Source organism: Zootoca vivipara, chromosome 15 (genome assembly GCF_963506605.1).
Source record: "Zootoca vivipara chromosome 15, rZooViv1.1, whole genome shotgun sequence".
Taxonomy (NCBI): Eukaryota; Metazoa; Chordata; class Lepidosauria; order Squamata; family Lacertidae; genus Zootoca; species Zootoca vivipara.
In genome coordinates, this window is record NC_083290.1 from 8321273 (window position 1) to 8334542 (window position 13270).

Genomic DNA, 13270 nt, shown 5'->3' on the forward strand with positions numbered 1-13270 from the left:
CAGGACATGTTAACTAGTAGCTGGGTCCAATAGCTTTGTTCCTTACCCATTTCATAATTTTCTGCTACTCTTCTCATTTTGGGAGGTGTGGTGATCCCAGATTCCATTTCTTGTCTTTTAGGCGCTTTTGTGTCAGGCATCAAATGGTCAAAGCTCTTTCTTGTACCTATATTAAAAAAATCAAAATCAAAGAGCAGGGCGTGGGAAACAGATCAGGAAATGAAAACGGTAAATCGGCATGCACTCACATCCACTCTGTATCCTGCCTGAACAATAACGGTTTGGTATTTGTAGCTGAAAAAATTAGTCGTACACCCAAGGTATGCTGGCAAGTAGGTAACTAGAGATGGCTTACTTTAATAGGGCTGTTAAAGGGTGCACATTTTCTTGAGTGGCAAGTCTAGTCAGAGCAGGAAGCTGAATGTGAAGCTTGCCACAAAAGTGTCGGACGACAACCAAAAATGTTTATCCCCCACCCTCCCCCAGTTAAGAGAGAAAAATAAAAAGGCGATCAGCCCAGGGTCTCTTAGGCGCAGGTCTGCAGGTCTGCCTTCCTCACACATGCCTCTAACCTAGTGACAAAGAGAGAAGTGAAACTCCCCACTAACCTAGTAGCTTTTTAGTGTTGGCTTGAGAAGGCTGCCCCATATCCAAACTCATGGACTTCCTTGTGCGTGGGCTGATCTGCCCCACCGTTGGGTAACTGGCAGCGAGATGTCTGTCTGAGCCCTTGGGAGAAGACCATGGCTGGTTTTCCCTTAGTGTCCTGAAAGAGAGGACAAACCAAAAGTTCAGAAAACAATGCACCACTTATTGTTAAAAGAACAGAGTAAGACAGACAGCAACCCCCCCTCCTTCAAAAGCAGCCAGCCCTCGACTCTCTCGCAACACTCTCTGCCATGCGCGCAGTGCACAGCTCCCCCCACCCCGAAATTCAAGTTTTGGCCCCAAACTGGTAAGAGCTGCGACTCAGTGACCGTTCTAGCTGCCTGCCTCCAAATGAGACGTGAGGCAATGAGGCGTCATCAATTAATCTGGCTGGGAGCAACTCCCACATGGTCTTCCCTTCCCTTCCTCCTGCCGTTGCTCAATCATGTGCCTTCAACTTAAAGCATTACACATGCTTACCTTCCTGTCCACTTTGGCTTTTGCAGATTTTGAACCTATGGCTTGAAATCAGGGACGGGCAACCTGCGGCCCTTCAGACAGCGGCATAGCTAGCCGCCTGGCTGCGTGGGGTGGCAAACCTAAAGGCACCCCGCCCGTCGCGATGCATGCATCATGACGCACGACGCACGTGTTGTGACGCATGTGCGCACAGGAGGCATACGACGTGGCACCGCAGCAAACCCGCGAGCAAGCCATGGAGTGAGGCAGTCTCGCTTGCATCGGGGCTTCTCCTCGATGGTGGCGACGGCAGTTGGAGGTGGTCAGCCCTGTCCAGTCTGCTGCCCCCTGCCCAGCCTGCCGCCCGAGGCGGTGTGCCCCCCCTTACTATGCCACTGCCTCCAGATGCTGCTGAACCACAACTCCCATCATGCCTGACCACTGGCTGAGTCAAGGGGAGCTGGAGGGCAGCAGGTACCTGCCAGTTTTAAATTGTGCGGTGAACACAGGAAGTTCAATATTGTCTACACTGGCTGCAGTTTCTCTGCAGGGCTTCAAGCAGGTTTCCTTCGCCAGCCCTACCTGAAGATGCCAGCAACAGAACCCAGGATCTTTGAAAGTAAAGCATGTGAGCTACGGTCCTCCCCAGACAATTGCCTTGATCCCGAGTTAAAATGCACCATCCTATGAAAAGTTTAGGAGGACCCCTGACCTGAAGCTGCCATCGCTGTGATGTATGTGATATGTCTCCATTGGAACATTTTCCATCGAAACGTCTGTCAGGAGGAGAGACTTCCTATGCTTTAGGCTGCATCGACTTCGAACCTCCTCAGACACAGTGAGTAAAGCTTAAATGATAAAAGGAAGGAAACAGGTGTCCAAAGTATATACTTCGCCGCAGAATCTTCCAAAGCCTAACAGCACCATTGTGATATGTAAAGCAAGGCTGCTCTCTTATTACTCAGTGCAGGTCCAGAAGCTGCTACTGCGTAAAGAATTCAGCATTCCAAGCCTCCTTTAATTGTAGGGGGTGGGATGGGGATCCAGCCCTTATGACTCCAAAGGGAGGCTGCAAAAACACATTGGCAAGAACTTGGAAGAAGGGGTTCAGGTTGAGCAGAGTCCCAGTGGTGTCAAAATGGGACTTCGGTGCCTTGCACAACACTTGTCTATTCTCCATGACAGGCAGAAACAGAATCAGTTGCAGAAAAGAAGCAAAATGCACTCCAATGCAGTTGCTTGGCATCATTTTTACAGGTTGCCAAATTCCAGAGAGGGCCCCAGGGCACAGTCTGGAGGCACCTGATGCAGCCTCCTTGCTGAAGCTAAGCAGGGCTGGGTTTGGTCAGTGCCTGGATGGTCTGCTTGGGAAGCTCCACGTATGCTGTGCTGAGCTCCACAGAACATAAATTCAATAAAGCATTTTTAAAAAATTTTTAACTGAGGTCTAGGGACGAAGAGTGGGATATAAATTGCCAAAACAAACACACTGAAGAAGCTTCAGTGATTGGCTTAATAGAAACAAACAAACAAACAAATTTGCAATATAAAATGAGGAGTTGCTCTACAGATCTGTACTGATGAAAACACTCCAGAAACCATCCTATTGAGCTGAGAGAGGCTTAGCCTTTAAAAAGCCAGCTCTTCATGGGTGGGAAAGGGAAAATGACACATACAACATAGTTCTTCCTTTATTGTATGTTCTTCCAAGGAGCTCAAAGCAGTACACACATTTCTCTCCCCATCCAACTTTTATCCTCACAACAACCCTCCGAGGTAGGTTAGACTGAGACGGACTAAGGGATCCTCAGTCACCCAGCGAACTTCATGGCTGGGGGAAGATTCTGCCGTAATCTAGCGTTATAATCACTGCACCACACCAGCTCTCTCCTTTGTTGCTTACATTTTGTTAATAACACAGAGAAGAATGGTCAGATTGGGTGCTAGAATGGGATTGGATACAAGCCTAATAGAGTTGGGTTTTTTTACCTGCAAGGTAAGCCACACTCTGGGTATTCACCTCAAACTTGTCACAGTTCCTATGTTTGTTCACCAGAGCGAGGAGCGTGTGTAGAATTCTGACTGTCCTTGCCACGATGGTTGGAGAGGGATGCCGATAGCCTAAATGGGTAAAAATGCATTAATCAGTTAGTTATCTACAGGGGCAGGGAGATGGTTGCAAAGTATTTTATGGATGGGGGGGGTCACACAATGTATTTCAGGGTCTTTAAGTGAGGACAGAGATAGGCACCATTCACAGGGACTGGACATTCAATGAAGTTATAATCTGATTAAGGATGCAATGACAACTGTGAGTCGGTCAGGATTAACTGCCCATCTCACTAACCAAATTCAGGTGTTCTAATAAGGAAAATTATCGTGTGTGTGTGTGTGTGTGTGTGTGTGTGTGTGTGTGTGTGTGTGTGTTTGGTGGGGGATGGACAAGCACACTGCCTTCTCTTACTGTTGCCCTCCACATGTTGAAGGGCAACTGTTTGAAGCAGAGAGCCTCCTGCCCTCCTGGAAATTCAGGGGTCTACACTGCCCAGAACTTTCAAAAGCAGAAGCAGGCTCACCTCCACAGGCAGTTGCCCTTCAGATCACAGAGGGAGACAAGAACAGAGGAGAGCAGAGCTAGAGAGCTCCTCTCTGCTGCCCCTCGATCACATGTTGTGGAATTTCCCAATTACAAGAATGCCTGAATAGGGTTCTGTTGGGCTCTGTCTGCACATGGAGGGGGGGGGGGAGAGCCTATAGTACAGACTAGATCACCTCAACCTGCCAGGTGGAAGATGCCATTACCAACGCCGTAATCTCAGGAAGAAGAGTTCTAATTCAGCCTACTCCCTGTTGTGCTGTTTCTCTACCTGCACAGATGATTTCCCATAGGAGAGCATTCCAGGAACTGCTTCCTGGAGCCCAAAAGGGTTCAGTTCATCTGCCTCCTCTGCATCCTAAAGTAATGCACACGGTTCTCAACCACAGCTAAGGAAGGGCAAACTGGTAATCACTCTGGAGTCCAATGAATATGAAGATTTATTTATTTATTGTATTAAGCACACAACCATTTAAACGAGGAAAAGACACACCCACCCTCACCCCACTCCCAATGTGCACACACAGCCCAACCCAAATCTACCACTTGACTTGTGCCAAGTGTGTCTGTTGACAATGCTGAACCAAGTGGACCAATGGCCTGTCTCAGTACAAGGCAGCTGAAGAAGAACATAAGAAGAAACTGCTGAACCAGGCCAATGGCCCATCTAGTCCAGCAACCTGTTCTCACAGCGACCAAGCAGATGAAAGCAGAACCTGAGCACAAGAGCACTCTCCCCTCCTGTGGTTTTCAGCAATGGATACAGGCAACAACCCCTGATTTGGTAGAGCGCACAACAGAGCTCTGCCTTCTTCCGGGTCCGAAAACGGCCCACACATTTGGCTTTGAACATGTGCAAAACAAGGATTACCTGTATCCAGAAACATTATGGAATACCTCTCGGTTTGCATCATAAAAAGAGGCTTTCAGCTTACTGGCTCTGTTGCTTGTGTTCACTCTTCTCTTGCTCTCTGAGGTCTTGCCCATTTGCTTTCTCCTCCCCTTCTTCCTCCCCACAGGTCTCTCTCCTCAGCTCCTTCTCTCCCTCCAACTGACTTGTCCTTCCCAGCCCTCCCTCCCCTTGCCCTCCATTCTGTTGATTCTGTTGAGGTGCTCTGTATTCCTCACTGCCGCTCTAATGACAGTGAATAAAGGCCCCTTGGGAATCCTAGGGAACAGGAGACTAAGAGATTCCTTTTATGTATTAACAGAGAACAAAGCTTTACAGGTATATAAGATTCACATCGTAAACAACATGTGAAAAAGCAGACAACATATAAATAAATGCATCATTCTTCACAGAATGTCAGCGGAAAGACAATACACACAATCTGTTATCTACAGCACAAGCAGTCACAATACTGGCTGCGTTGGGGGCTGCAAGCTAATTTGAAGCCAGCTGCCAATCTGATCATGCCCCCCTCTGAGTCTGCCAAACAAACAGAGGCTGTGTGCATACTATGTATTTAAAGCACATTCAAAACACTTCGCCTGAAAGAATCCTATGAACTCTAGTTTGTTAACGGTGCTTGGAAGTGTCTCTCTGTGAAGGGTACAGTTCCAGGATTTTTGTAGAGGGCTGAATGGGCTTTAAGTGTGCTTTAAATGTCAATTACCTGGCAGCCTGACCAATGAAACTGCCTCTATAAAACCTGATGGGAATATTTACCTGATGGGGAAATGTTTCAGTGGGTGTCTGTAAACAGTGGGACACGCACCTCCAACTGACATGGTCTGAGACAAAGGAAGCAGGCCCACCTGGGCTACCTGCCTACCTTTTAGCAGATGCCCCACCAACGCAAAGTTGAAATTGGAGTTGAAATTGAGTCCTACAAAGTGGTCCATCTGCTTGCAGTGCCATTCCAGAGGCCTCCTGATCTCCATGAAGACTTCTTCAGGGCTCTGTTGGGAAACCAAAGTACAGACCATCACAATCATCGGAGGGGGAAGATGCCGGTCCACCGTGCTAATGAACGTCTAGTACCATAAAGCGCCAGGCATTTAAACAAAATTATAAGTCTGCTAAAATCATTACATATTCAGCAAGGATCGTTTATTAGAAATTTTATTGCTATGGTTTTCTATTTTGTTTCGTCTGGTATTATTTTATATACTTGCACAAAGATGACTGTAATAAAGGGTCGAATTGATTAATATAATAACTTAAAGATCCCTTCATGCATGCATCTACAAGTGTTAAGAAGGCTCCGCCCTTTAGAACTATTTTCTTCTCAAATTAAAATTTGTGCAGGCTTACTAAATGGATTCTTTAAAAAGCATTTTGGGGGAGATGCCTGTCCAAATATTTGCTGGTAAAAGAATTAGAAAGCAATGGATTGAACAAGTAGGATTTTTTTTCAAGTATTTGTTTTTTAAAAAGGAGGAACAAAGCCCCTGTCTCTATACAAGAAGCTGCCTATGATCAGGTAGTTCTGCATAGAAGCAAATTTCAGAGGGCCATATATTGGGTTTCCCCCCCATATTATCTTCACGACAACCTTGTGAGGTAGGTTAGGCTGGGAGTTCATTACTTAATTTAATAATAAGCAAACGTTTTTAACAAGGATCCCCAAGGTGCTCTACAGGAAAAGAAAATACCATGAATCCAGTTTAAACAAAAGCAATATAAAAAAAGCATTAAAGCTCACGAAGAGTAGATTTAATTCAAGGTGCTCCAATGAGCTTCATGGCTGGGTAAGGATTTGCACCTGGGTCTCTCCCTTCCTTTAACCACTGCACCACTCTAGCTCTCTCCTGGGATTCTCCTGAAGCCCCCATCCCAGAGCAGGGACAATGGGCAATGCCCCCAAAGAGTGGGGTTCTCAGGAGCTCCTGAATCCACCGCAGCCAGGACTCTTGGGAACCACTCCCAAGACTACCTGGCAAATTAGCCAACTCTTTTATCTAATAAAGTCACGCCACCAAAACCCGAGATAGGAACCACGGTGGACTCTTGTGGTCCAAAAGAACATCCATGGGAAAGGAGCTTACTTTGCAGGCTTCCCAGACAACCTGCAGTTCCTCTGGCTCGTGTGTTTTAATGAAGCCTGCAGCACAACTGGACAATTCCCATACACACCATCTTCTATTATTGTTACTGTCTTCTCCATTACTATTTTAAATAACCAGAGGTAGGTTGGGGAAATTGCTTCCATTCTCAACACTCAAGTTATAATTCAAAAGGAAAGCCGCATGGTTTTTAAAGCAAGTTTCACCTCCAATTGCCGGCATGACTAAAGAGTATTCAGGTGTGTGTGTGTATATTGATGTTTCCTGGCAAGTGGCTGACTTACTTTGTCATTGAATACTCGAAGGTTGTCCAGGGTATGGAGATTCTGCTCGAGGAGAGCTGTGCCTGCTGAATACAAACTGACTTCGTCCAGCTGCAGAACAGCCATGGCCACCCAGAAGAGGGCCTTGTGCATAGGCGAGTCCTGGACAGGGGAAGGGAAAAGCCACAAAGTTGAAATGCAAAATTCGCTTCTGTGATGAACAGCCAAAGCAGAAAGTCACACGCTGCATTCATCACGTACACTGGATTCATTTTGCAATGTAAACAATCCTAACAGCTGAAGGAGGCCTATAACTGGTATAATATATGCAAATTGGGGAGAATCACATTTGTGTACCCGTTGGCTTGGTTTGGATAATATGTCGCGGCTTAGTAAGTCACAATATGTAAAGGTGCAAGATGGAGCTAGCTTGTTTTCTGCTGCGCCAGAGGTTGGGGCCCAAATCAATGGACTCAAATTACAAGAAAGGAGATTCTGACTAAGCCTTAGGAAGAACTTAATGATGGCAAGGGCTGTTGGACAGTGGAATGGGCTCTCTCAGAAGGTGGTGGATTCTCCTTCATTTGAGGTTTATAAGCAGAAGTTGGATGGCCATCTGTCATGGATGCTTCAGCTGAGATTCTTGCATTGCAGAGAGTCGGACTAGATGACCCCTGGTCTCCTTTCCAATGCTACAATTCTATGTGGCCAAATAGCCTTTTGACCACACATACAGCTACTCTCTTCAGGAAGTCTCTAATAAACCACAGTTTCCCATTTCATTGAAACAAGGAAGCTACAATTACCAGCTCTGAGAAAAGATGGAATCCTAAATTCCACTTCAAACTGTGCTTCAGTATCCTGTCTTGGGCTGGCAGAGACTGAAAACACTTGCTAAAAAACAATCAACTCAAAATCACCAGCATTTAGCTGTTGGTGCCTTACCTCAGACTCGAACACCCCCTCTATATCCCCCCTGCCTGTGGGTGCTCTGATTCCCTCCCTAACTTCCTGATTATGACCAAGTCAAGTAAACTTCCATTAGCGCAAACCATAGTTTACCTCTCAACCAGAATAGAAAACATGGTTTACTGAGAACCAAGAAGTAAGGCGAAGAAGTAGAATGTGCGAGGGAGAGAATGTGCAAACCCAAGGAATGGTCCCAATGACATCAGGCCACAGTGTCTTAAGCCAGGTCATACTAAGGTCCATCTGCCAAATATGTACAGCAGCAGCATTTAAAAATTCCTCTTTGGCAAAGAAGATGTTCAGCGAGAAAAGACAGGTGGAAGATCTGTGCTTGAACTACAGGAGCATTCTCATTCGAACCACCTTGTATTTGCTCCAAACAGCAATGCAGAGCAGGCTGTTGAGCACTCAGGCAGCTTACCTTATTGAGAAGTGGCTGCAGCTTGGTCAGTGCTATGACCGTGGCTTCTATTAGAACCTGGCTATTGTAGTTATCGGGGCCTTTCAAGCAGCTCTCGAGACCCTGTAATCAAGAAAGGAAAAAGAGGATTGGCTTGTGATTGCAAGGCATGCCTCCCCTTCTCTTTGCTCCAGATTTTAGAAGCTGATTTGCATTGCCCCTGCCCAATAACACAAGGTGGGTTATCACTAGGGAGAGGAGGACTTATTCAGTGGTGGCACCCTAGTTATATGGATCAGCCTTCCTGCAGACGTTCCCCTGAAGACCTTGTTGCTCCCCCAGGCATTTTCAATAACGTATGTTTTATGGAGTCATACTCTTAGCTTTAAAATCTGTGCTTATAGTTGTTATTATTATTTCATATTTTATATTGCAGAATATGCTTTGTTGGACAGCTATGTATATATATATATATATATATATATATATATATATATATATATATATATATCCCACTGAAATGCCAGGCTGAGGCTCAGTCTCTCCTTTTGCGCTCTTACTCTCCAACCACCTCTCCCGCTTCTGTCAATCACAAATGCCTCTGCTAACATGAGCCTTTCTCACCCCCGTGTCACTATGGTTTCACCTCCTCAGAAATGGCTTCGTGTTTATTTTCATTCTAGCATCAAGCTGTTAGTCTACAAATTGCTCCCATCTTTTCCCTTTATTGTTCCCTTTCACAGCTGACCGAAAAGTCTATCTGTTCCCCTCTGCTCTTTCTATTCTTTATGTCACAATTTCCCCCCTATTTGTGCAGAAGATTGAGTCCTGTGATGACAACACTTCCCTTTGGACTCACTTGTTCTACAATCCCATTCTGGACCAACCACAGCCTCTCTCTGCTGTACCAGCAGCATGCAGCTCTAGCCTAAATATGAAAAGCAGGAAGATGCCTTAGAGACCATTGCTCCATCTGGCCTGGTATTGTCTACACTGATGGGCAGCAGCTCTTCAGGATTTCAGACAGCAGCCTCTCCCAGAAGAAGCTGGGGATTGAACCTTAGGCCTTCTGCATGCAAGGCAGGTGCTCTGCCAGTGAGCTATGGCACTTCCAGGATGGCTGTCTACCAGCTCCATCTGGTATGCAGGCTGAGACCCCACCTGCCCGCAGATTCTCGCCAGAGTGGTGCATGCTCTGGTTATCTCCCGCTTGGACTACTGCAATGCGCTCTACGTGGGGCTACCTTTGAAGGTGACTTGAAAACTGCAATTAATCCGGAATGTGGCAGCTAGACTAGTGACTGGGAGTGGCCGCCGGGACCACATAACACCGGTCCTGAGAGATCTACACTGGCTCCCAGTACGTTTCTGAGCACAATTCAAAGTGTTGGACCTTTAAAGCCCTAAACGGCCTCGGTCCTGTATACCTGAAGGAGCGTCTCCACCCCCACCATTCAGCCCGGACACTGAGATCCAGCACCGAGGGCCTTCTGGCGGTACCCTTGTTGCGAGAAGCCAAGTTGCAGGGAACCAGACAGAGGGCCTTCTTGGTAGTGGCACCCGCCCTGTGGAACGCCCTCCCAGGAGATGTCAAGGCAATAAGTAACTATTTTACTTTCAGAAGACAACTGCAGGCGGCCCTGTACTGTTTTTAATATGCGGTTGGAAGCCGCCCAAAGTGGCTGGGGAAACCCAGCCAGATGGGCGGGGTATAAATAATAAATTATTATTATTATTATTATTATTATTATTATTATTATTCCCCTTCTGGGAACCAAGAAGCAACAAAGGTACCTCCCAGTTGAAAGATTTAAGCAGAAAACCAGCTGGATATACAAGTTACAAGATCAGAAATTTGCATCAGCCATAGCAATTTTTTAAAAATCCATGTACTGAAGATAGAGGTAAAAACTTAACTATACAAAATACATTCTGGAGGTTTAAATCAATAATCAAATAATAGATCTTATTCTAATTGCCCCTGCTATTTTGTTTTATTTTTTGCAGTTTTTGCTGTCACCTGATCATCTTGATCTGCTAAAAGAAAGGACACTGTAGCGATGGTTGAACGACCTGGCATGGACAATAATAGAAGGGCAATAACCTCACTCCTCAAATCTTTATAAAGAGAGCAAGCCAGAAGCACATGAGCCACTGACTCAATACTCCCATCTCCACAGGGACATAACCATATTCCCAGTGGATTTTTTTAAAAAAAATTGACCCACAAGTACAGCTGAAGGCAGTATATTCAATATTGTGAAAGCATGTCTCTATTTTGGAATTGTTAAATTTTACAAACAGGGTGCCAACGTGTCAAAATGACTAGGTGCAAAATAATCATACCATGGACAAAATTTCCTTATTGTGGCCAAATTTTTCTGTCACTTAATATATAGGCACTGTCTAATTAAATTATTTCCTTTAATAACTATTGAGGTGATAAACCAGAAAAGTAAAGCTTTTGGTTGACAATTTTAGTCCAAATGCTCTCATGACAATCTTGTGATACTAAGGGTAGTAGACCAGCAGGGTTTAAATTTAAGCGAAGCCAAAAATTAAATGTCCTGCACCAAATCTGTAATTCAACAGAAGGGAGATTAGCCTCCAAGTGCAATGAACCATTTGGAACACAGGACGGAACAGAAAAAATTGCCTTAGGAATTTAGAATGAACAGCTTCTGTAGATCCAAGATGATCTACAGAATCATCTTGGATGAGCTCCTGTCCAAATCTGAGCCCCAAATAATAACTATGCTAGGGGTTTAGCTTTAAACACTTCAAGTGCTGATGGTATGTGATTGCCACCTTTTGTATGGAAAAAGCATGTCAGAATTTTGGCATTCTGAGACTCTTTTTCTTTGCATATTTCTGATGACCCTATTGACTGAAAAATAAGGCCGAAGTACTTAAAGATCAACCGATTATCCATATACCATCTATGGGCCCTATAGTTTCTTGAAAACACCTAACTTCAGTTTTCTTGTAATTCACAGCTAGCTGTTCTCTTTGGCAGTATAGTGATAATGCCCTCATCAATCTTTTTAGGCCCACTTTTGCATTACAAGATCTAATATGTTTACAATGGACAAGCAGAAGAATCCTAAGCATATCTACTCAGAAGGAAGTAACACTGCATTCAATGGGTCTTACTCTGAGGTAAGGGTGCCTATCATTACTACACAAGCTGTAAAGCAATAGGATGGCAGACAGGCCTCCAGCTGCACTATGCAATATAGAGCAGCTGGATCACTACTTTCACATTCTGCCTCCATTCACACTGTGACAGATCCAACCTGTGAGATGTATCCCTTTAAGGGCTCCAGGAGAAAACTGAAGCGGCTGAGAAGAGCGTTCCTCACATAGCCTGAAAGCCCTGCTTCCCCCACCATAGATTGTCAGTTTCTCATTGATGGGCTTGTTTCAAAAGTGTCGTCAATAGGGTTGGATCCAGGGTTGTTTTTCAGAGTTGGGTTGTGAGCTAAGCAGAGTGTAATCCTGGGCATCCAGAATGGCGATCTTATTGACAGCTAAAGTACAATGTTATGGGGAAAATGCCCACTGCCACAAAATGTGGCGCATGCCACAAGCCCAAGCATTCTATGTAGCTGTGCCATGCCCGGGAGAAGCACATCCAAGTGTGAGGGGGCAGACAAGCACCCCAAAACTTTTGGGGGTGCCTTGAACCACCATAACTCCTCAGACAGAACAAACAACTACCACGAAAAGGCCACAAGACTTTAAGCCTTCTGTGACCGCAGCGTACTGCACAGCACCGAAATGTTTCACAGGAGGAGTTGAAATGTTTCACAGGAGTCGACAGATTCCAGGCAGTATGCGTTTCAATGGGCTGAAGTGCCTTAGCCTGGAAATAAGTGCTACATGAAAAGAAAAGAAACAGTGGGCAGGTGGGAAAGGAGGGTACATACCTTGCTAAGAATCCGGATGATCTGCTTTATCTGTCCGTGTGACACCCGTTTGCTAATGCAGCCAAAGACAACCAGGGCTCTTGGCTGGAGGGACGGATTATATTGGAATGCAAACCTGTGGAGGAGGGAAAGCAGCTATCAAGCAGGCCACTGACTAGATTAAGGCCAGCAGTGAAATCGGGTGGGGGTGGGAGATGGCTGAAGGAATAGCAAATGTGACACAGGGGTACCACCAAACAAGCTTGGGGTGGGGGGTGGGGGGCAAAATGACCTACTTCTGAGCTAGTTCCGTCCACTGGTCAAGCCACTTGCAGGTCGGAATATCTCTCATACATGCCTACAGCAGGGGGGGGGGAGGCAAAAGCAACAGTGTCTGAGCAAATAATGTCAAGGTAAAAGCAATATTAAATTTCAGGCGTGTGCTCGCTTTCTCTTTCTGATGCTTGCTTTTTATTTTTTAAAATAAAGCAAAAATAAATGCAGCATTACATACGTATAATTGCCTTATATATGTATATATAAGATATATAATTAGCTGTTGGTAGAGCTCAAGACTCGTAATCACAGGGTTTTGGGTTCAAGTCCCACTTTGGGCAAAAAATTGCTGCATTGCAGGGGGTTACACTAGATGGCCCACGTGGTCTCTTCCAACTCTATGATTCTATGATCCCATTCCAGTAATTGGTAAACAACAGTTTTCTCCCTATGGATACACGTGCTTTTTGCCTGCTGTCTTTAACTGCTAAGTTAACAGGCACATTTTGGCGTTATTCACATATGCAACAAAAGTGTCCTTTGTGAGGTACTGAGGTACAAGGCAGGGAAGGGGAACCTGTGGCCTTCAAATGTTGGCAGTCACCAACTTCCATAACCTTAGCCAGCATGGCCTATGGTCAAAGATTATGGGAGTGGTACTATCCACTACCAACTGAGTCTGCTACATGTGTTGACTAAGCCAAGTGCTGCCATTCACAGTCAGCAAGGTCATTTGAAACAT

At 45.4% G+C, this 13270-nt stretch overlaps 1 protein-coding gene across 3 annotated transcripts in view; it reads right to left on the reverse strand.

The window, feature by feature from the left end:
* The window catches only part of NF1 (neurofibromin 1), a 175617-nt gene that overhangs the window by 22046 nt on the left and 140301 nt on the right, over positions 1 to 13270 (reverse strand). For all 3 annotated transcript variants that reach the window (XM_035139245.2, XM_035139246.2, XM_035139244.2), the window contains 9 exons: positions 12549 to 12610; positions 12274 to 12388; positions 8366 to 8467; positions 6997 to 7137; positions 5479 to 5605; positions 3097 to 3228; positions 1820 to 1955; positions 609 to 766; positions 47 to 166 (listed from right to left, as the gene is read on the reverse strand). In XM_035139245.2, coding sequence (XP_034995136.1) covers positions 47 to 166; positions 609 to 766; positions 1820 to 1955; positions 3097 to 3228; positions 5479 to 5605; positions 6997 to 7137; positions 8366 to 8467; positions 12274 to 12388; positions 12549 to 12610 — 1093 coding nt within the window. The remainder of the gene's footprint in view (positions 1 to 46; positions 167 to 608; positions 767 to 1819; positions 1956 to 3096; positions 3229 to 5478; positions 5606 to 6996; positions 7138 to 8365; positions 8468 to 12273; positions 12389 to 12548; positions 12611 to 13270) is intronic.